Raw genomic sequence first — 23422 nt, 5'->3', positions numbered from 1 at the left:
CGGCGATGCCGGTTCAATTTCATGAAATAAGATCGAAGTAAAGGAATGTATTGTAAAATTTTTGGCGATTAGTTTAACGCGCTGTGATCTGTACACCGGTTGCTTGGTTTCTCAATTAGGAATTTAGTTAAACCGTGACTTGATATTCTACGTATTTCAAACTGATGGTCATATCAGTTGTGGCTTGATTGAAAAAAATTCTAATCTGACATACGCCACATTTCCGTTCCTGAGATGGAACGGTGAATTTCAATTTTAGCGAAGAACCGTATTTGTACGAAAAAAAAAGAAAAAGAAACGACTCATTCCAACTTTCGCGGTGAGGCGTATTTGCACAATATTCTTGCTGAGAAGTAAAAATGAATTTTGATATAGTGTCCTTTGAAATAGTTTGCATGCTGGGAAATCGGTTTCAAGTATACATACAGTTTAATAATATTTAGAATACGAAATGACTGAATGACGATTTGCCTGAGTTGTTTTTTTTTTTTTTTTGACGTCATACCATTTAATAATTACAATTTAAGTTATATAATCATATGATCTTACACGTACGGTGCTCTAGGGTTACGTAGATGTAGTAGGTAGGTATTTTAGTTAGTCTATTACGTATATTACATGGAATGAAGTAACATTTGCAAACGCTACGCGAACGTAATACTTGAGCTTAACTTAAGTAAGTGAACGCACCAGCGCGCGCCACCCTCTTGCATCGAATAAGGAGTTTCGATCGCTCGATCAATCGGAGCTAACATTGATCAACCCGCATTACAGTTACAGTCGATGGATATATATTTATTATTTATACGTATATTACGGTCGAAGAAAAAGAAAATATATGATAATGATTTCAGAATATCGTTCTTACTAATTATTATCATTGTTATTCGTTATCATCCATCCGTCTGTCCGAGAATTCGAAGTCGAAGCCTCGTCGTTCTGCCGAGGGTGCTTGAAAGTTTACCACAGCTACGGGCGTTCATAGGTACGGAGCGTGTATACGACACGCGGCGAGAAACAACGAGAAAACAAGTTTCATAAAAATAAAGAAGAAAAAAAAAACAAAAAAAAAAAGAAAAATGGAAAAAATCGTGTAACGAAACAAATAAAATACATTATTAACACTGGACCAAGTCACTAGCAACAGACTCACTCTCGATATAATTAATAATAATTACTATTATTCAGTTATTTAAATATGTCTATACGATACCGGGCACTCACGATCTAACAAGGATGCATTTCGGAAAGCTTTGAGTATTCCTTTTCCTTTTTTCTCTCGATTTATACAATAATTGACGTAAACGCACGTCGAAAACAATGAAAGGGGTGATGAACAAAAAAACGAAAAGAAATTCAAATTTCAGGATTCGAAATGCATCCTCGTTCCGTAAGAAAAAAATCCCGCGTACAATAACAACATCATTAATATCGCGTTATATCATATGTTTTTTTTTGTTTTTTTGTTTTTGTATTTTTTTTTCTTTCTTTCTCTTCACTCACTTCTCATCTTCCGCATGGTATTCATTTGTTTTTTTGTTTTCTTTTCTTTTTTTTTTTTTCGTTATTTTCAATAATAATTATGTACAATTTAATAATTTTTTTTATCAAGTTTACTTTAATTTTATTCATTAGTCAGTTATTTTTTATCGATTTTTTTTTTTTTTTTGTCGCATTTCTCATTTTTTCATGACGTGTTTTTGTTCTTTCAGTATAGGTATATATATATATATATATATATATGCATGTGTATATATATATATACATATATGTGTGTATATATGCGGTATATACTTAGATCCCTGTATGCTTCCGAATTTGCTTCTCGTATCGCATAACCCGCCTCGCATTTCCAACTACGTAACACGAGGTAATACAAACTAAACACATAGCGACGGTTTTCGTATCACAAGATCCAATTATTCCTCATAGGCGCCACACGCATGCGCGTCGCACATTTTACAGTTAGGAAGGTACACACACGCACACACATACGCAGCCCCCCCTCCCCCCTCTTCCCATACCCCTTACCTTACCCCTGCATTAATTTTTACACACCTGCAGCTTCGGGCCGATTACCATCTAACCGATTATTTATTTACTGATTTTATCAACCAATTATATAATGCAGCGTAACGAGCTGCGCGATTCGCGACTCGGGTGTCGCCCTGTCTGTAACGAACTGCAACCCCTAGACCTCAAATACACATTTCGGACACACATATTCAGGACATATTGTACAGACTTTTAGGAAAGCAGAGACTGCGCCTGCAGGGTCCTCCCCTTATAACTTATTATTGTAGAACATATAGAATATTATCGGTCGCTCGCAGGCGCAGTATCTGGTGCACACTATATATATTTACAAAGAGAGAGCGCGCTAGAGCCTCAGCTGCCAACTATTTTATCATTCGCGTCGGGCAAATTAACATTTCTTACAACTTTGATATACACATTATATATTATTAGACTCGTTCTCTGTTTCTTAGAGATATAAACTTACAATGACAGAATAATAACTGACTCGAAATATATTTCTGTCGTTGACCAGTAACCGATGCTTATTCCCTCCATATTATCCTCTTTTTTTACACTTTCTATCAGTTGTTTTTTTTTTTTCTTTTTTCCTCAACTTTGCTATTACTATTATTATTAAAAACACCGCCGAGCGTCTAAAAGTTATTCCTTTTATACAATTCTTCTTTGCATTTCGCGTATTTTTTTATTTTGCACTTGTCTATCAATTATAGTTTTGTATTTATATTCCTTATATAACTTTTTCGCATTTCTTTGCAGGATAAGTTACTACCGGAACCTCGCCCGCAAGGATCATCATCGTCTAAGCCGAAGACATGGGGAAGAAAAGAAATGAAAAAAAAAGAAATAAATAAAAAACGCTAATAACAATAATAGACAGAAACGAAAAGTGTAACAATCGAAAAGAATTCAATTTCTTGGATGAATTTAACGCGGTGATAAAAAGCAGTGAGCAGCTGGAAAGTTTTGGGTAGTTATTTAATTATATTGCTAATTTCTACTCTTATATTTAAATATATATATATATATATATTTATATTAGTATTCGATTACCTCGCCCGCTAAATTGGAACTCTTTGCGTTATGTAACATAACCGTACAAGTGAAACGTTTGATCATTTCACTCGTATAACACGAGAATCCTTTACACGTACTCGGAGCGCGTCCAGTCAATTATCAACCGGAAATAACGGCGTTTATCAACATGTTGTTGTTTCCTTTTTTTTTTTTTTTTGTTCATTTTGAGACAGAATTTTCGGCTTCTTTTTCCATCGGCAAATAACCACGCGGCCCATTAGACGCGGGCACCAAATTTTCCGATGCGCCCCCGTCGTAACGCGACGCGGGAAAATCGCACGCAGAGATGCGAAATTCCGCCCGTCCGCCCCGGCGGCAAGCTTTTAAAGCTCCGTCGCCGGAGGAGACCAGCGGACATCGCGATAGTCGTGGAAAAAATCAAGGAAAAGCTCTAAAAGTTCTGCTCGCCGTACATCCCGGGGAACCGGACCGCGTGTGCTCCAAGCTCGGCGGGCGAGAATTCGTCCTATGTGGCCAAATGGGCAAACTGTCCCGGGTGCGGAGCGAACTGGTAGGGGTGGCCGTAAGGCGACATGTGGTACGGGACTATGTTCATGCTCGCCATTTTGTGCTCCTTCTTCCACTTCATTCTTCTGTTTTGAAACCAGATCTTTATCTGCCTCTCCGTGAGGCAGAGCGCGTGCGCGATCTCGATACGCCGTCTCCTTGTCAGATACCGATTGAAGTGGAACTCCTTTTCGAGCTCCAAGGTCTGATACCTCGTGTATGAGGTCCTCTGTCGTTTCGTTTCACCGTTCGCGTTCACCGTGCCTGGAACAAAGTATCAACCGTCGATTAGGTATCAAGCAAGTTTTCACAGATCGCGGATGCAAGAAGCGGAACAGATTTTACTCACAACTGTGTCCGAAGATGGACACCTCGAGGTTTTCGGTAAAAAGTACCAATGTAAATTGTATTTTTTATTATAAATGTAGCAGATTTTATAGTGCGCACTTTTTCTAGAGTAGATTCTGTACTTGATTAAGTATATTTTGCAAAAAAAATATATTGTTTTTCTCTTTTCCTGCAATTTTGAGCCAAATCTGCTTTTTTGTTGTCTCCGTGATCAAGCTTGACTCAAACTTGCACCGATACCGAGTTTCAATACTTAATCTTAATTATTTCATGCTCAACAGGTTTCAATCACTAACAAAAATTATTTCGTGAAATTCAAATATCAGTGATAATTTGAATTTTTGGTTCAAATTGACTGGTAGAAGCTTCTGGTATATAGATATATTGTAACCATATAGATTTTTCAAAGTATGCTGAGAAATTGAAAGGTGTGGTTTTTTCTCGGCCAGCAGAGTCCTGAGAGGGTCACGGAATTCTACAACGTTTCTGACCGTGCGAACATGTGGTCGAAATCCCAAATTTGAAGCCGAGAATAGAAGAATGAAAAAGAAAGAAAAAAAAACCTCTCGTGAGGAACTTTCTCGTGAAATTGTTTTGCTCGGAAAATGGTCACTGTGTAATTTAAAACCGAATATCCTGAACCAGTTTCTCAGTTTTCCAAAAGCCGACAACGAAACGAATACCTGTAAAATTTATCAGCAATACGTTCGCCTTCTTTCTCGCGAATCTGTACAGATCGGAGCAGAAGATGGAGACTTGGATCGCAGGTGAGTTTAAAATTGTCGAAAAATTTAAGATTTCAATTTCTCTTCAAGCACATATTACTTCGTAAAGGTATAGAAAGCCAAAGAATTTCTGCCGCAAAAAGGTCTTCAGAGAAATTCCTCCCTCAAACGGCATATTTGAAAATGAAAGATTTTCTTACGGATAAACAGTATAAAATGTCGTCACGGATAGTCCGTCAGCAGCGCGAAGAGAATAACCTGGCAAGAAACTGAATGTAATACATTCCCTGGTAAATAAAGTGCCTTGCGTATATATATATATATATATATATATATATATATATATACGAGACGCGTCTGTGACCTCGTTAATTTTATTGCGACGATCTCTCATAGCTGCATCAGGTATATGATGCACCTAAGTCCAAGAGCAGCGTAAGCAGGCGGCGGCAAACTGGTCAGTTGGCAGCTGCTTTGCCTATTTGTTAAGCAGACCTCGGTCGTAAATATAATGCAAAGCCTGCACACTTGCAAGCCTCGGTTAAGGAGTATCGTCGTGATACCCAAGTGAATTATCACGTTGTGCGCCAACTGCACATACTTATCGTCGTTGTGTCATCGCCTCGTACAATATTCACAAACAGGAACAAATTGGTTCATCGAAATTTTTTTATAATTTCACGCGTACGTTATACGCGCGTAACCATGAAACACGAAACTTCCTGACCTTTACACGATCAGATAAGCGCCCCAAATACGACGGGCAAGTTTCTCCCTGCATGCTTGGAGCAACTTGTACACAACCGTCCTGGTCAAAGCTTTAAATGGTTGCGTATAATAACAAAACGCAACAGCGATTCGTCATCCCTAAAAGACCCGTCGTCAGTTTTCGCGGCTTGTTTGTAATTGGATTAATCATATCACTGACGGAGAAATACGGAACAAAGAATTCTACCTACTTACGCGCGTTGCGCGTGTAAGATAAGCGTACCAGTTATTGACTCTTTCCCAATTATTTACCTTGTCTGGTTGTATCTGTTCAATCCTTAGTTATAAAATTAGCAAAAAAAATAAAGTTGTAGTGTCTAACCATCTGGCAATTGGTTTCAGTCATCGAGAAATTCGCAATTTGTGCCGTAAATTAATAATTTTGGAAAATAAAAGGATCGATAATTGGGTCTGAACGTGTCAATAACTGGTACACTTACCTTAAGCACCCAATTCCGTGTCAACTGTCAATTTTCGATGTGGCTGATCAAGCCGAGTTCCGCTATATCCATAAATCAACGATCCGTTATCGTTCGACGATCGGTTACCCGATAAAATCGTAGGTGTTATACAAACGATTCGCGAACTACGACCGAAAGGAAACAGGTGTCCATTCTTCGCCCACGGAGCTGAAGCGATAAGGAATTAGAAGCGGAGTCGGAACGGATGCGGATATTAAAGAGGCGGCTCATCTACGGCAGTAATGAATGACACTATTAATAGATCCTTTCACCGAGGAACGGAAGAGTCTGGCAGAAACTCTGTGGACCAGAGAATACGAGACGAATGCAAGTGTGATTTCCGACGCAGCGTTATTACGCGACATCGCGCGTTCGATGAGAGTGAAACTGAATCGCTTCGCAAATCGTCAGCTGTCGCGTATCACGCGTGCGTAAGTGTCGCGTGAAAAATAGAGGAAATGGGTTACGGAGCTGCAGCGGCTCCGCGGACGTGCATCGCAAAGGTACAAGGTGTGCCGGCATTCGCTGTCGGGGTTCACCGCTAATGACTACCCGCTCCGTTGCAGGCGTTATCGCTTTCCCCCCGACGTGGCACGCCGACGGCGACGCCGACGTCGACTTTTTAATAAATAGTCGTCGCGGAGTTCGGACCATGCCCGCCGATGCGTTTCGTTTCGTCCCATTTCACAGCAGCGAATATAGAACTCCGTTTTTTCTCGTGTTTCGGTACTTTTTCCTCCTCCTTCTCCTCCTCCTCCTCCCCACCTTTTCAGCGTTTTCCGTTAGAGTAACACGCAGCGCGGTTATGCAGCAAACGTCGTAGGTTCGCACGGTATCAGATTCGAGCGTGTATTATACACGTATAATATTGTTGAATCCCTGATATTATCATGATTAATTATCACCATGTTTTACCGACATCGATATTCCGCCTGGCTTGGAGATATCTCGCAACTCTGCAACACCGTTCTGGTCTACACAACAAACTGACCGACACCGACGTGAACCTAGGTGTGTATTACTGACTTGTGTTTGGATTGTGAATTCGGTTGGCTTATGATTTTGATTAATAATTTTGCGCTCCAGCTTCGGTATATTGTAAGGAACTGGGGTTAATTAATTTATCCGCGTCAACCACGCGAGATAGTGTTACATGTGCCTAAACCCAGACGATTTTCATTAAGAGACGATTGAGATGCAAGTTCGGTCGTTTTTAACTCGTCTAAAGGCCTCCGTTCCATTAGAATCTTCTTATTCTAGGTATAACCGACGCCTCTGTATCGACCGGAAATTGTACATCCACGGTATTATCTGCAGATATGTGAAGTCTTCGTTTTCCGCATCGTCAAATATCGATATAGAAACACACATATTGTTCGTCGTATATGTATACCTGCGGGCGGACGGCGTAACCATTTATCAATCCAACGCCTGATAGATATACCTACTCTTTGCCAAGCTGTATATTTACATCGGAGCTTATAATATTATTCGTACGGGAAAAGTTGGATTGAAAAAAAATGCTGGTTCTAGCTGTGCTGTAAAAATTAAATAATACATTCGAATGCGAAGAAGCCAAGAGCAATTTATTCGTTTACGATTTTTCATCACTTGAACTTCGCGTCAATTTTTTTATCACCGGTGACTTAGAATTACAGTGATTGCAATATTCATTCAAGAAATATAAAATCTCATTCTATTACCGGTGAAAAATCAACCGTTTAATTTTTCATATTGCACAAAAAGTTTTAAAATATCATCTTGGTCAATATCGCTCAATCTACATTATTTATTTATTTATTTTTTTTTTGTCTCCGAAACTAATTATCAGTTGTCAGAATTTGCTCCCGAGCACGGAATGAATTTTTCCAGCGCATGTATCCCGGATTTCGTTGTTTATAAGGGTTGTCGAAAGCTTGTTCAAGAGAACGGAAGTAATGGAGATCGTGACGAGGTGTTCAAGTATCGCGTCGTCTTACCCCAACCCTTTGGCAAAGGGGGATTGGGTTAAAAATCGGCGTGCAGTTTATACGGGAGTAAAATCGATCGGATGAATCCAACGGAAATAGTCGCGGTTTCTCCGCGGGTCACGACGTCGGTCGCGAGTCAGTCACTCAGTCAAAGACACAATTCGAGACAGTAGACACGGGAGATGGGCTGCTGGAAGAGGAGCGAGAGAAAGAGAGGCGAAGAGAAAGAGAGGGATGCAAATACACGCGCGGCTCGTTCTATTAGGAGCAAAACACGGGGCGAGACGGAGAGAGGAGCGAGGAGAGAGGAGAGAGGAGAGAGGAGAGGCGACGCTTCTTCGCCCGTCTCGGCGTCGAGTGACATCGGCTGGATGGGTGACACGATCGCGCGCTTTAGTCGCGGGGCCGCGGGTTGAACACCTCAGGCTCACAGCCGCTCGGTTCGTCGCAAAGACGTCGGTCCAGCCGTCGGTCTGTCTGTCAGCGAAGCAACGAGGGACTCTTAAGAATTTTTAAGACGAGCGTGTGTTTCAGCTAAGCCCACACGGTAGAATCTAGAGAATCCGAGACAGCCATCCTCGATCCGTTCTTCGGTGCGGGGGAAGGAGTTGTCGATTTTTGTCTCTTTCTCTGTTTTCGAATTTTCAAATTTACATAATTCCGCAATCGCGGCGTCGAGCTCGTGTTCAAACTACGATGAAATATTAACACCTGTTCTCTCTCCTCTACCGATCTTTAACGATTTACGACTGATTGTGTTTCCGTGTTTTCAGATCCGCGAACGATCGCGAACGTTGATTTATACGAACGACTTGATCGTTTAAGTTATTCGAGTTGCCGGTTGAACGGTACAGAGGAGAGGTGTAGTGAGAAAATTAATTAATTAAAAATCGGACGATGTCGAATGCACGATATTTATGCGGCAGCCATGATTTCACCGGATTTTTACGCGCCCGTTCGATTATCACGACTTTTAATACATGTAAAATTATTATTCGCTCGCTGCATGGTTAACGAGAATTTCAACCACACTGTTAGGCGAGCGGATCCGAGTCACTGAATAGTTGAGTAAATTTATGTTAATAATTCATTATAATTTTAGTACGCCACTAGACATTTATAGCCTATCATATATTGTAGTCCGATGGGACGGAGACGCGCAGCGAGATTTAGGAAATCATGTCACACCTGAGATTATCCGTAATCTCGAGTGTTTCAACACGTATATACAAACTATTAAACCAATATAATCCATTAGGCGAATCGTATAAATTACGCCCTGACAAATGGAAAAAATACAGATTCACTAACGTGATAATTTTTTGTTTACTAACTCGTTGGAATGACAAAAAAGGAACAAGACCGTCACAGGAACCAATAAGCCTTATGTTTTTCAGCAGTCATCTTATATCTGTTAGTCGATCAGTTAATGATGATTGAATTATAACCGTACGAAAATCAACAAGCTGTTTTGCAATAACATTGCAAAAATAAGATTTCGATATCAAAGATGCCCGATTCTTTTGCACAGAAAATTCTCTCGGCCGTGTGATCAAAGGAATTCAGGAAGAAGCTTTTCGCTTTTCATCTCTGACACGCACGAAATTTGTCTACCTAAATTTGTTCCTTCTGCTAAGTGTATTCTGTGCTCTGGTATTCGTAGCTTTTTCACTCCGTGTCTGAACCTCTATTGTCGCAATTTGTCAAATTCACCTAATTCCCAAGTCCCCATTATCATACTGTGCAAAAATAAAAAAAAAAGAAAAAAAAAACAACACCGCACAAAGTGAGCGTGTCGCCGGGTTGTAAAAACGCAGATCACGGTCAGCTGGGCAGCTATGTAAAAAAGTAGAATTTGTACGAGTCCATATCATCTCTCTCAGGCATCCGCTGCAGCTCGTTCGGATGGAAGCTGAGTCTGCAGCCGCGCTTTATCACTTCTCTAGATCTAGGCGCGGATCGGGTTGATTGGACCGATTGAAAATAAGAAAAATCACTCAGCCCGCGTTACCGCCCGTTTCGATCAATTACACAGCAACGTCATTTTGTTCCCCTCCCCCCCCTCGACGAATTTTTTCTGCCTCGGAAAAATTGCTCGTAGCTGGTAAACACGATCCGATATCGACTTTTTTTTTGCCACTGCAAGCTACGCTCAAACTCTTGGATCGATGTTAGGTACGTTCCGCTCACCGGCGTTTAAAAATCCTGTGCAAAAACCGCGCGGCGATTTGCAGTTTGTTTTTTCTCGGTTTCTTCGCGCCAGTTCGATGAGACCGCGGACTTTTGCAACGTGTGCAGAAGGCACGCCTGCGTCGTCGGAGCTTGCGAGGATCAGGTGATAGCGGGGTGCCCGCGTCCTTTGGGAGAAGGGAGAAAATAGAGGATCGAGGAACACGCCGACGCCGCGAGGCGAGACACGCGAGACACGCGAGACACGCTGGACACGGAATGCATACATCGAAACTCGGACGAAATGGAGCGCACATTGACATCGCCGAGCGACCAAACGCTCATAAATAACCCGACCAGTTTACAGAGCTATTATACAATTATGATTACATCTGGTCCTCTAGGTGGTCCGAGCCCTCACTCAACTTACGGTCAGAGATATACGCTTCGGAACAACGCGCCTCCGACTCGACACTCGTGTGTGCGTGTCTCGTTCGTGTCGTCGTTACCCACACTACTCTCAGAACTCGATATGATATGGACGGTTCACGGCTGGTCGATGCATCTGCTTTTGACCGTGAAAGAAACGAGGAAACGGAATGAATAACAATTTTTTCTGCGACACTCGAGTTTTTACGATTTTTTGAAATTGATATACGTATGGAAAGAAAAAAAAAAAATAGCAAAATTTCTTCCACAAAAGCGCAATAAGCATACGGAGCGTCAGACTGATTGGTGACAAAATTGTCAGTTCCTTGTTCTTGCGAGGATTTCTGCTGTAGAGGAAAATAAATCGGCAAATTTTTGAAATTCTACAAAATCATTTCTTCCGCGATTTTTACCGATTGTAACGCAGGGTTTCCGACTCTTACGATTCGTCATTTTTGTTATACGGTTCGACGCGTGGGCCTCGAGTTGAAACTTTCTATTATTACGGCATTAACGCTGTGATCAATTACTACTGTGGGAATCTTTTACGAAGGCGTACGGATTATTCGTTAGAAGAATCGGATGGATTCTGGAGAGATCCAGCCGCTATTTTTTTCGTTTCCTTGAATGATTGCGTAATCTATACTTACGATCGTTCGTCATCGTTGTAAAACACGAGAATCGAAACGGCAATAATGAAATAACGACGTTGCGAATCGAAGAGCTGAAATTTATTTTCCGACTGAAAAAATAAACCATCGAATTCTAACGATTCAAATGAGAAAGATCGTGATCTGGACATCAGGAAGCTGGCGCAGCGTTGACCCCGAACTCAATTTCTTCGCTTGACTGTATTATTCGAGCCCATCGTGTAAATCTGGTTTAAAAATTAAATCAAATGTCCCGGGATGACAGCAGCAATGACGAATCACCAGTAAAAATCGAGCAATAAATATTAGCCGGGAAAAAATTGCTTACACTAAAATTTCGCAACAGTAATACACACATTATTACGATATTAGCGGAATGGTATATAATGGTAGATAATTCAAGGCAGACCGCGGGTGAAAAACAAACGTCCGTATCTTACAAAAAAAAAATAAATAAATAAATAAAAAATAAAATAAACGAAAAGTAAAAATTGTTCGAAATCGGAGTGAGGGATCTTGGCGTCTTAGTTTCGTAAAAATACGCGTGACCGATGCGATTGTCACGGTCGCAAAACCGCGCACAGGCTGATCAAGAGTCGCGCTAGTCTTCGTTGACCGGCGTTTCGGTGCCCGTGTATTTTCTGGCAAAAATCAGGGCGCGTGTCGCTGTCGTTTCCATCTTAAAAATCTGTCTAGAGATCCGTGATCTCCCGTTCTCCGACGGGCAGATAATACGGGAACAGACGGTTAACGTGAATCCCTGGCGCTGGTCCAGGGTCGATCCGACTCCCTGCAGAGGCCCCGGTAATAACGACCGAAGCAAAGATCTCTACGGGGTCTTGCAGAGCCGGGTTAAATGCGCGAGGAAACATCAAGCTGAGAAATCTGGTGGTATTATAGATGTAACGAGCAGAAGCTTGCGGATTAAATTTATACCTCCGAGAAATTTTGCACACGATTTCTAGGTGTGGAAATTCTGTACAGTTGCGTCGAGGTACTTGCAATTTTCAAGCTTCCGCGAAAGCTTCGCTCCGAAGCTTTTACCAACGTTCCAACATGCCAATCCGCTCTTGTATGTATACCCGCTTTATAATAATGTATTTCGACGAGTCGAATAATATCGAGGGGTTGATATAATTGGTGTGATCATCTGGCTAATAAGGGTGGCAGGGAAAATTCGTCAAGGAGCAAAACCACCCTGTAGGTTCGCGGGCACGAGAAGAAAACCGTAGAGACGAGGCGTTAATTGAATTTCGTTCCGCGGTGGATTATTGTGAAGCGTTTAAAGCGGCCAGAAACAAACCTATTTGCGTCAGGGAGCTTTCTCGGGAGATAACAAATGACCGTGGCGCCCGCCGCACAAACTTCGGCATAAAAGCTTCGTTGAGAGCTCCAGCCTCTCGCTCTCGCTCTCTCTTCTCCTCCCCCCGTCCCGCCACTCGCTACACTTTGCTCCCCTCCCCTTTTCCTCCCCCTTACAAACCCTTCAGGTTCACCCTGAACCTCGTTCTCGCCGCCCCCAACAACTCGCTCCCGGAGCTGTCCCATTCAGATTGAAAAGCAATCATTTTTTTTTCCACGTTTTTCTTTTCGCCTAGCATTATTTATTACGACCGTCCGATGCACCGCGGCATCTGTATAAAAAAAAACCGCACACCGATTCACACGTTTTTTTTAATACAAATGCAACTGCTTTTTACGTTCCATTCGCGAAAATTGCCCCTGTGAAAATTATGGATTCAATTTTTCATCAATTTTCTACTCACACGCGATTATTCCCCGATTTTTGAAAAGATGACGGGATTCTTTGCGGAGAGAATTGGACTTCCGAATTACCCGACTACTTCAGCAATGCTACGGATGGTATGACCGTAATATACACTGCAGCGTTATGCAGATATAATAGAGTCGGTCATAAATCCGTTGGGGGCTGAGGACGCCACGTGCTTTCCATTCGTTAACAAGATGACGACGAGACAATTACCCTAAACGAAAGGACATAAACTATTCCGCATACAGAGATTGTTCGGACTCTGAGTTAGTGTTGTGTAGATCGTATACTGGCTGTTACTCCTTATTCGAGTAGTAAAATCCTAAATTGGCTGTTCGTCACTGAGTCGACAGCGGCACAAGTTCTGCCAAAGAAAATGCTTAGCGAAATCGTCAAAGAAACCTGAAAGACCCTCGCGACAATTTCAACATGATATGTAACATTTTATTTCTAGCTATCATCATAATTCGTTCAGTAATTAGCCCACAGTTTATCGCAACTTTCGATTATTTTTTCCGCGTACATCGCGCTAATTGCGTAAATAAAAAGTATCATCACGACACATTTGCGATACCGTTACAGCGTAGCTTGAGGCGTTGAAATTTTTTTGTCGAATGACGCGTAGTAATGAGTCAGTAATTGCGGTAAAGGAAAGAGTCATGTAACCGACCATGATTGTGAAAAATCTGTAAGTATCATAAGATCCTCATTATTTCGAGTCAGAAAAATAACTCCAGCTAATTTGTTTGTGAAGAAAAAAAAAGCAGGAAAAGAACCGATCCAAGAAAGAGGGGGGGGGGTAGGCTGGGGGATTCTGCACGCAACGTGATTCCGCCGGATGTAAACAAGGTATTCTATTTTCGTCGAGGTTAGGGGGTTGGACTGCAATAGCAAGTTTTTGTCCCTCACCCCTCCAGAGTGCAGTACCTACCCACCTCGGTTCACCTACACGACAGGCTGCCGCAAGCAAGCAACCCTCGTTTCGCGGGTTGGCGCGGCGTTCCAGGACTCGCCTCAAAGAACTGTCAGGATCGTGAGGGTTGCGCGCTCTGCAGCCGGAGAACGAGACAGCACCGGGGTGAGATGAGGTGAGTCGAGTCGGGGTTGGGGGGACGGTGGAACGGGTCGCAGGATCGTGGAGGGCACCGGGGCCGAGGAAATGGGGGCACGGGGGAAAAGGAGGCAGAGGCAGCGCGTCTCCATCCATCACACGGCGGTCCGATCGGCCGACACACGCGAGTCTCGCAACCGTACCAACCAACAGGGAACAAGGCTCGGAATGCATTACCATCGGCCCGATCCACCCTCTTGCGAAGCTCTCCGAAAAGCTCCGCTTCGCAAAAATTATCCAAAGAAAATTGAGGAGGGATGTAAAAGTGGTGGCGAAATTATTAGGGAATTTTTTTGGTTGAGATTCGATCCTCGGATATCGTGAAACCTCGAGGATTACGAGAATGTATTTTTTTTTTTCTTTTCTTTTGTCACGGGTAATCGAGCTTCGGGAGAAGTTTTACCGCTAGGTGGCCACCGATTTGTAGAAATTCTCGTGGGAGACGTGGCTCAGGCTGATTTCCAATGACATGACTTGTTCGCTGCGGATTCTTCTGTGTACTAATAGCTTGCGAATTTATTCGGCAGGGTTAGTTACGAGGTGAATGATAACGGGCACAAACAAAGTTTGAAGTAAGCTGTCGCGTCGATTTTCTAAATCTGGTGATTGTTTCGACAATGATGATGTAGCCGTAAGGAATACTTGACTGTATACGTAAACGATGTGTAATTAGTTCTTGCGACAAAACAGAAAGAATGAATAAAAATAAAAGAATCATCGCAGCGTGCGGATGAATTCTGGTAAAACTGAAAGAGTTATTCAAAGTCATATACAAGTAGTTTCTTAACTAGTCGTTAGCACTAAATCTTTCTGTTAATAAGCAAGTGAAGTTTGCAGTGGGTTGGCAGTCTAAAGGATAAAAAATGATCGAGGTTGTACTTCATTCACTCTTTGACAAAGACCGAAACGAAGAACGTAAGAAAATTAAAACAAAAAAAAAAAAGTAAACAAATAAAGACATAGAATAAAAACGAATGAAAATGAAAACGTAGTCGGTGCAATGACTAGATTTTTTTCGAAGCAAAGTCTCATTCAAAGGATGAACGATGATCCCTGCGCACCTTGAGACAACCGCGCCTTTACTCGGACCTCCTCTTAGAGGAATATGAGACGCGACATGTCACAGATCGTGACATTTACCTGGTAATACTTCAAGAGGCTGGTGAACCCATGTAACAAGACTGAATACACGCGCTGCCCTCCTCCTCAAAAAAACATAAAAAAAGACAAAAATAAAAAAGAGAAAATCTAAATGAAAAAATAGTCCGTGTAGAATATCTCCCCCCCCCCCACCCCTTTCAAGGTGCGGATGCCCCCTTAAATCGTGAGGGTTACTCAGGGCACGGGCCCTTTCATCAGAGGTTCATTCAGACGGTAGTCGGTTCACGACTTGTTATTAATTATCCCAAAAATTAATTCAACGATAACCGAGCCGAGCGGCGATCAGCTGACCGCGGCTATCTCCCCTCACCCTCTCTGATGGACCTCCGCGCACACACTCGCTTTCACATCCACGGACCTCGGAGAAGCGGCCTCCTCCTCCTCCTCCTCCACCTCCTTCTCATCCTCCTCGTGTGCTTGTGGAAAATTAATGATTTGCCTTCGGTGGGAACAATACAGTCAGCTGGCACGAAGCGCGTGTATGTGCCGACGTGTGTGAGCATACCTGAGGCCTGACTGTACAACAGCACCGGGACAAGGTACGCGCACTTACCTATAAGGTATGAAAAAACATTCACCTAGACACGAGGAACTGTGTCTGCAATCGTACGTAGAGAAGAAAATGCGAACTAGGCAGGAACGAGCCCCGCATAAAGGAACGTCTAGCCGAGCGGAATATCCATGCCCGAGTGCAACTATTCTAATATATACCCTGTAGGTATACTTATTGCGACAAAATTATGCCATCCTTGGATCTCTGCTCCGCTTACGGGAATCGTTACCTCGCAACCGCGAGGATAGTGCGAGTGCATGGCACGATGAAGGGTTAATCGAACGACTCCGCCCTGCAGGGGGATTTTTTTTTTTTTTTTATCAGAAACATGTAACAGGATGATTTTCTCTCTTTATTTTCCAAGTTCGTTATCTTGCGCCTGGCTCTTTTTTATACTTTGGGGTGTCCACCCCGGTATAATAAAATGCATTCCCTCTCTCTCGTTCTCTCTTTCCTGTTCGCGGGCCAGCGGTAATGATTCATCTGTGAGCAATGGGCCTGTTAACTCTCGGAATAAAGCGACATGGCAGTCGTCGAATGGCCAGCCGTTGCGGAGAGACCGCGTCACTTCATTACTTGTCCATCAGTCTGTTGCCGACTGTGAGACACAAGTCGGTATACCTGTTCGCCGGCACGGATGAGGTCCGTCTTCTTGACATCACGGGTCGCCGCATATCGTTGCGCAACTCCGCTCACCGCTGGCGTTCAAAAAGACACCGATCCCTCCTGTCGGTGGATTAGATTCGCGCGAGTATTAACGGACATCGAAACCGCCGACCACTGGCCGCTCTAAATCTCGTTAACGCGAGGCGAATACGCGAGAGGCTGTTTAATTTTGAATTAAATCCTCGTTCCGTCCGGGAGGATTCGACCCGCAGGATCGAGAAAAATCTCCAGGGTCCGTGGGGTACGCGCGCATGAATCACACTACGGAATCGGCGCCTCGGCCTCGGGCGCGACCTAGGATTCTGTCCGTTTTGATACAGCGCCGAGTTCCTTCTGGTTAGGCGGCTCGCCGAGAAGAACGCTCAACGTGCACGTACGTATATATTTCCCCGCCCCGCGCGTAAGCCTTGCTACCATTTATTTATGGCCATCGGGGTCATCCGGGTCGCCGGGGTACACCCAGGACCGCCCCGACACGAAACACTTTGCTCTCGACGCGCCGCGACGAGCTCAGCCGCGAAATGAAGCTGTCCCGCAGACGTGAAGCGCCGCCGTCGTGACGCCTTCGAACTAGCGACACTTTTTTCGTGGAGAATCGCGAATTAAAGAGGGAAGACGACGAGATTGATGGCCACCGATGAGAGCGGGCCGGCGCGAAAGAAAGAGCCCGGACTTTGGGGAGGTGACGATATCCTCGCCGACGAAGACGACGTGGAAGAAGAAGCGGAGACTGCGGAGACTGCGGAGAAGAAGACAGGGTGTATTTTCGGAGCCGGGAGCGAGCGGAGAGATGGAGACATGAGTGGTTCGTTTCTAGGCAATGAATGCTCTCTTAAACGAAGACGTTTCACGAATAGTGGGTATTGTACCCCGTACGAGACGCGGAGCGCCGATTTCCTCCTCTCCTATCCTAATTTCTTACACTTTTTATGCACCCAGCGGGTACAAGGGCCCAATTTTAGGCTTCCAGTGTCAACATAACGGGGCAACGAATCGAGATCTTTCACAATAATAATAATCGTTATATCATTGTGCAGTCGTGTTGTGCTGCGGTGATTGTGCCGCGTCAAAAACCGCGACTGGGACCCCATTCACCGGCAGCTCGTAAATTTTATTTCGGGGCATTCCTCCTCGTTGGGGGGCTGCTGCCGCTCTTCATAGTCCTTCGCACAGCGCCCGGGGAACCCTGCATGAGCACGGCTAGGATCAGGATCCCTATGGCGCTCAGGACTCGCGGTGCAGCAACAGGCTGCCCACTTCTTCTTCTTCTTCTTCTTCTTTTTTTTTTTATTTTTCTTTTTCTTCTTCTTATTCGTCTTCTTCTCTCCCCGCACACAGCGGCTCATCCCATTTGCAGTCTGTGGCCTCGATTGAAATTTATATTCCAATAGGCGATGGGTATCTTTTAAAGTGAACCGGAGCACGTATACACACGTATGGGGTATATATTACATATTCAACCTCCGTTAGCCGCACGCTCCCGTTCCCCGGATAGCTGGCCCCTCGCCCCCTCTTTCCCTCTGCCTCAGCCCCACTGTGAAAAGTGAAAAGACTCTCGAATCGCCGATAAACGAGTATCTTGAAGAACCAGATCAGTCGCGTTCAGAGCAAAGTACAAACTACAAATGAAATAAGCTTCCAATATAAGAATTAGGCGTTGCCGTCGGATCCCTTCTTGATTCTTCTGAACCTTGCATATTACACTTTTGGGATCGGTTTTCAACGTGCGTAGGTATCCTAATCGCGCGATAACCCTGCAACAACTTTACTTATTCCTGCTGTTACGACATACCTGAAGCCTAAACGGGACTCGATGAGCAAATGGATGGCGCAATTCCACGCACGCGAAGGTGAGGGCCTCTTTGTCGTTCCGCATGGAGGATCCGAAACCAGTTGTTGGCATGTTCGACCCGGTTGCAACCCCCCGAGATTATACCCCAGTGTATGCACGTACGAAACTCGGTGTACAACGAAATGCGCGTCTTGGAAATTTGCGGTGCCTCAGATTCGGAGTCACCCTTGCCTTCCACGCCAAGCCGCGAGCCGAAGAGGATCGTTCAACGTTCGGGCTTATTTATTGCGGAATGATCAGGCTGTAATTATGATTCCCCGGACTCGAAGAGAGCACCTTCCGTCTGTTCCCCACTCGACCGACTAATCACATTATTTATGTCTTCGAGTTCGACGCTCACGTGGGCCAAGGGTATTCGTGCATCCCTCGCTGCTCTCCGGGCCCGGAATTAACCTGAAGCTTTCAACGGGAGAAAATTGCGCCGTAATGGACTCGGCGTTGTTTTTTCACACGGGGACGGTGAAATTTATATCGAAAAAACTGACCGGCCATGATTTAGACCCTGGTCCTTTACTCGGAGCGTAAACGGCGGAGGTGCAAGACGTCTCGAGCGTCGGTTCCTCGGTACTCCGTAATGCTGTTAACAGCTTGGGCCCCATCAATCATTGTGCAATTGAACGCTCTTCACGGGGAACTAATCAAACCCGGTATATCAGCCACGGCAGATGTCCCGAGCTTTGTATTACGTCTGGCCCTTATAGCCCTGCGTTAATGCCGTAGTAAAACGTTGCGCAAAGGATTGCCCGGTCGATTTGTATATTTGAATAAAGAGCCCATTCTTACGCCTTTGGAACTCTTGTTTCAAGTCCGTCCGACAAAGCGCTCGATTCCGTCTATTAATGAAATAGAAAAACACAGCTCGGCTTTGAAGTTCGTTCTTCGACTCTCTCGCGGCGTGTCCGTCGTAAGGGTTTCGAATAAAAAACAAGCGCATTCGGAAGACAAGTAGAAATGATTTCACTCGAACGTATGAAAATAAAAAATAATATAAAAAAAGATAAGACCGCGGACTTTTGTAGGAGAGAAAGAGAGAGTCGGAGTGAGCGACCTGGACAAGGAATCCTTCTTGAACCGAGTCGGAGAGAAGAACAAGAATAAGAATAAGGCCGAGGGCTGGAGGACGGCACAAGCGAAGGACAGAGGAGCGAGCGGCCGAGGGGGAAGAAGGGCCGAGGAAGGGCAAGGAAGCCCCCCGCCTTACAATGCGGCCTGATTTATGGCCTGGCGCACATACATAGAGTTACACACGATATCATAATACCATTAATTCTTCGTCAAATTCCCCGCTGACTGAATCATACTGGCTAGTCGAGCCTCGGTAAATCACGGGGCGACTAATGCGAACGCGACTCGCGCTGTCTTATCTTCTTTGACCCGCGGGGGCAGGTGGACCGAGAAACGCGTCCTCCGGCAGAGCCGCCAAGTCGTGTCCGTAACTCGTTGCGCCTTTCGTTTCCTCTCTGTTCCCGCATACTGGGCCACACGCGCACCTCGCCCTCTTCCTGCCAACCTACTCGCTGCGTAAATAGCAGAAATAATACCCACTAATCATTCCGCGTGTACCCGTTGCGCGTCGGTAATCGTCCGGTAGGTTTGGGTACTAATTGAACTCTCCGCGTGTCGGTGATGCACCGCACCCACGGCAATTCCGCCGTCTCGCGGCCGCTGCGCTTCGGGTAAATCGACTCACGGGTTTTCGCCTCTTTACGACGATACTCTCCTCAGGTTCAAAGACCCGTAACGCACAGGTACGATAGATAGTTGGGTGGGTACCATTGTGCTCGCGCTCGGGGGATATGATCGATGATTGCATGTGTCTGTTGCTGCGTTTTTCTTCTTTTTATTTTTTTTTTTATTTTTCATTTTTCGTATCTCATTCCCCTTTTTCTTCACCCCTCAATCTTTCCGATCTATACCCAACGCTCGTGGTACATTCAACGACGCTTTAGCCCTGACGATTATCTACACGTGTACCAAGTTCGAATTGATAATTGTGCGAATACGTAAGTCGTCTTGTCACCGATCGCGTAATCGAGTCCGTTTTTATTTTATTTACGAATTGATCGACCGAAGGGATGAACATTTTCCCGAACAGTCAATTGACGCGGATTGTAAAACTATTCACGAATCGATACGAATCTTGGTGATTTCAGCTTGCCTTTTATACATGTATACGATTTGGAGAGACTTCTGTAACGTGTTATACGTGATCACGTTAATTGTTATTATATTCTAATCGCCGACTAAGCAATAACGATCAGTAAATCACAATTGATAACACGGAAAGATGAAACGCGGTGGATTATAATTACAACCGCGACGATTAGGAACTGATTACAGTGTATAAAAAGAATGACTACAGTATAGTCCGCTGTGTTCCCTTTTCAACGATATTTTTATACCGTTAGAATTCCGTGTTTTCTCTCTCTCTCTCTCTCTCTCTCTCTCTCTGGCAACGAGATCCGTTGAATATGATCTGATACGTGTTACTCACTCTGTCCAATGTGAACCCGTTTCATCCACGGGTAGATTTGGGGTGGATTACCACCACTGGCGTTTCCCTTGTTCGACGAGTTGTTGCCGGTGCTGGAGGTGCTCGATGTCGAGGAAGCCGGTGAGGAGGCCGACGAGGCCGTGGTCAACGTGGAGGTTCCCTCGCCCCCGACGCCCCTCGAACTGCCTCCGGGAGGCGAGGCCGCGGAGGCGGCGACCGACGACCTCGAAGAACTCCCCGGTGGCGAGGTGAGGCCCGAAGTCTTGCTGGTCCCGGGGGCGACCAGGGGTGCGGGACTGTTCCGGGAGGTGGAGGTGCTCAGGTCCTGGGGAGAGGCAACGCTAGTCGAGGAGGTCGAGTCCGCGTACTTGCAGCTAGCCGCTGAGGGTGCGGCGGGGGCTGGAGCACCCTGGAGAAGCGGGGACGTCGGGTCCGGGTGGAGTTGCTGCTGCTGAGGATGGTGTTGCTGTTGGGGGTGGTGGGGCTGCTGCTGGGGGTGCATGTGCTGCTGCTGGGAAGTCGCGGTCGCGTTCAGCCGCGGTTGCGGCTGTAGCTGCGTGTAGTCTATCATCCCCGTTGGGGCGGGATGCTGCATCGCTGCGGCCGGGGTGGCGTACGGATGCTGGGGGTAGTGTTGCTGCGGAGAGTAGCACGTGGGCGGGTAACTCGTCGCGGCGGCGTTCGGATTGTAGTAATCGCCACCCGCCGGCGAAGCGGCCTGCATCGGTTCGCCCGGTGAGTTTGGAGTCGGTCTCGGTGGCTGCTGAGGTTGCTGTCCGGCGTAGCAGGACGCGAGAGAATTGACGAATTGATAAGAGCTCATCTCGGCTAGCGGCGCACTTTGGTGAAAGAAGCGAACGACGAAAACTGTCGCGGCGGAAGTTTGCAGCGATTTGTTCCGTTTCTCGTTTGTTTGTTTGTTTTTTTTTCCGCCCTTGGATTTCGTGTGCCCGGAGGAATTTGACTGGGGGGCTTTTTCTTGTATCTTGTCCCTCAGACGAACATTGACACGAACGGTGATGCAAACACTGGGGTTCAATACTATCGAACTTTCAACACTTTCAAGTACATCTCTCCGACAGCGAGTCCTTTCCTCCTTTTCTTTACAGGCTACGATACTTATTCTCGTTCCTCCTTTATTTTTCGCTTCACTTCACTGGCGAGACGTGTGTGCACGCGTGAGGCGCGAATACGTTAACACTTTACTATCGCGCGGCGGTTCGAGAAACACGATTAACGATTGGATAATGAAGAAGGGTGTAAGCCCCGGCTAATAGAGAGCGTGTTGCCAGCGAGGCGGTCCGAGTCAACTCCTGGTTTACGAGCGCCACGTGGCCGAGGCCATAAAACTGTCTTCCGTTTCTTTACGACCTAAGGAGGCGCAATTGCCTACGGGTAGCTGGCGGCGAGGCGCGTAAGATCCATCGAGACCGGATCGGCCCTTGGATTCGGCACTGATTCCCGGCGTGATCCGAGCACTCTCGAGGCAACGCGACGCGCAGCGATTGAATAAAGGACCGGGGCAGGACCCCCGGCGGAGAGTCGCGACCGTCCAGGACGAGGACCAGGAGCGGTGTACCGTGGATTCGCAGGCGTTGTTTCGCTGCGTTGCGGTTAACGCTACGCGGTCCCGTCCGATATCTAGGTGCGTTGCGTGCGCGAAGGGCGGTCGTATCGTACTGAGCCGTGATCTCGGGGGCCGGTGCGGTAGCGCTGTCACGTGCCGCGCTGCGTGTCAGAGCCAGCGACCAATCCCAGTCGTCCGTCAAACCTTGATTGGTCTCTCTTGCCGCCGCCGAGGATTCTTCAACCCCGTTCTCCGCTACCCGACGTGACAAGGGTGGAGAGGGGTGCGCAGCATCGGTCTCGGGTGGGGGCAGCCCGCCAGGGGGGCTAATGGAGAGATATTTGGGAGCTTCTGGTAGTGGGGGTCCCGCCGCGGCTCAAGAGCTACGGCCACGCCGCTTCGCCGACTGCGTCACACCGCAGCGCTGCTCGAGCCGAGCAGGCGGGCAACCCGGGCTCTTCTTTCCTCCTTCGGCGTGCACCGGCGGGGCCCGCGCGCACGCGCCCCCCTCGTCCGCGAATCCCGCGACGTTCCTCTCCAACCCCGAAGGAACGAATCCCACCGCCGGTCAATTTGCGGCCCTCGCGGTTCCTGCTCTTCGGCTACCTGATTTTTCACGGGATTCCGCGCCGATTCCGTCGGTCGAATGCCCGTTGCGGGACGGCCGCGAACTTTGAGTCTTCTGGAGTAGCGGGGCGCGCATAAGTCAGCTCGGCGGTCGGGCGGCTGACAGTTTTATGAGAGTTTGATAGCCCGGCCCGACGCTCTCTCTCACTACCGGAGAGCGAGAGGGGGATGGACCGGAGACGTATACACGCGCACTATACGCACAGCACTCCTTATTGTCCCATAAATTTGAACCTGTTGCAAGGCGGCCGGAATAACAGGGGTGGAAGATCTCCTCTCTAACCGATGACGGAGAGCGGCGTTACCGCACGATTTTCGCCTTCCTTATCTCGAAAACAGCTGAGACGATCACCGCCAGGGACACCGACACGACTCTCGTAACTCACTGAACAAACCGAACGCCTTCGGACGGCTCTACGTCTTTGCGGCTCGCACCGCAGAACCACGTGTGACGTAGTAGCCAGTTGGTCAAAGGGGGG

General features: G+C 46.1%; 1 protein-coding gene and 1 long non-coding RNA gene across 2 annotated transcripts in view; one reads left to right on the top strand and one right to left on the bottom strand.

The window, feature by feature from the left end:
• The window catches only part of LOC124215844 (uncharacterized), a 34639-nt gene extending 31494 nt beyond the window's left edge, over positions 1–3145 (top strand). Inside the window, exon 2 of the long non-coding RNA XR_006882454.2 lies at positions 2797–3145. This is a non-coding gene — a long non-coding RNA (uncharacterized lncRNA). The remainder of the gene's footprint in view (positions 1–2796) is intronic.
• On the bottom strand, positions 475–23337 carry LOC124215835 (Sex combs reduced). The gene is made up of 2 exons (XM_046619646.2): positions 20750–23337; positions 475–3885 (listed from the first exon to the last, which is right to left on the bottom strand). Exons 1-2 carry the CDS (start codon positions 21570–21572, stop codon positions 3581–3583), a joined length of 1128 nt encoding a protein of 375 aa, XP_046475602.1. The 5' UTR covers positions 21573–23337; the 3' UTR covers positions 475–3580.
• Positions 23338–23422: the final 85 nt, after the last annotated feature.

Source organism: Neodiprion pinetum, chromosome 1 (genome assembly GCF_021155775.2).
Source record: "Neodiprion pinetum isolate iyNeoPine1 chromosome 1, iyNeoPine1.2, whole genome shotgun sequence".
In the NCBI taxonomy this organism is placed as follows: domain Eukaryota; kingdom Metazoa; phylum Arthropoda; class Insecta; order Hymenoptera; family Diprionidae; genus Neodiprion; species Neodiprion pinetum.
Note: the sequence above shows the minus strand (reverse complement) of the source record. Positions and strands in the feature narration are given on the sequence as shown.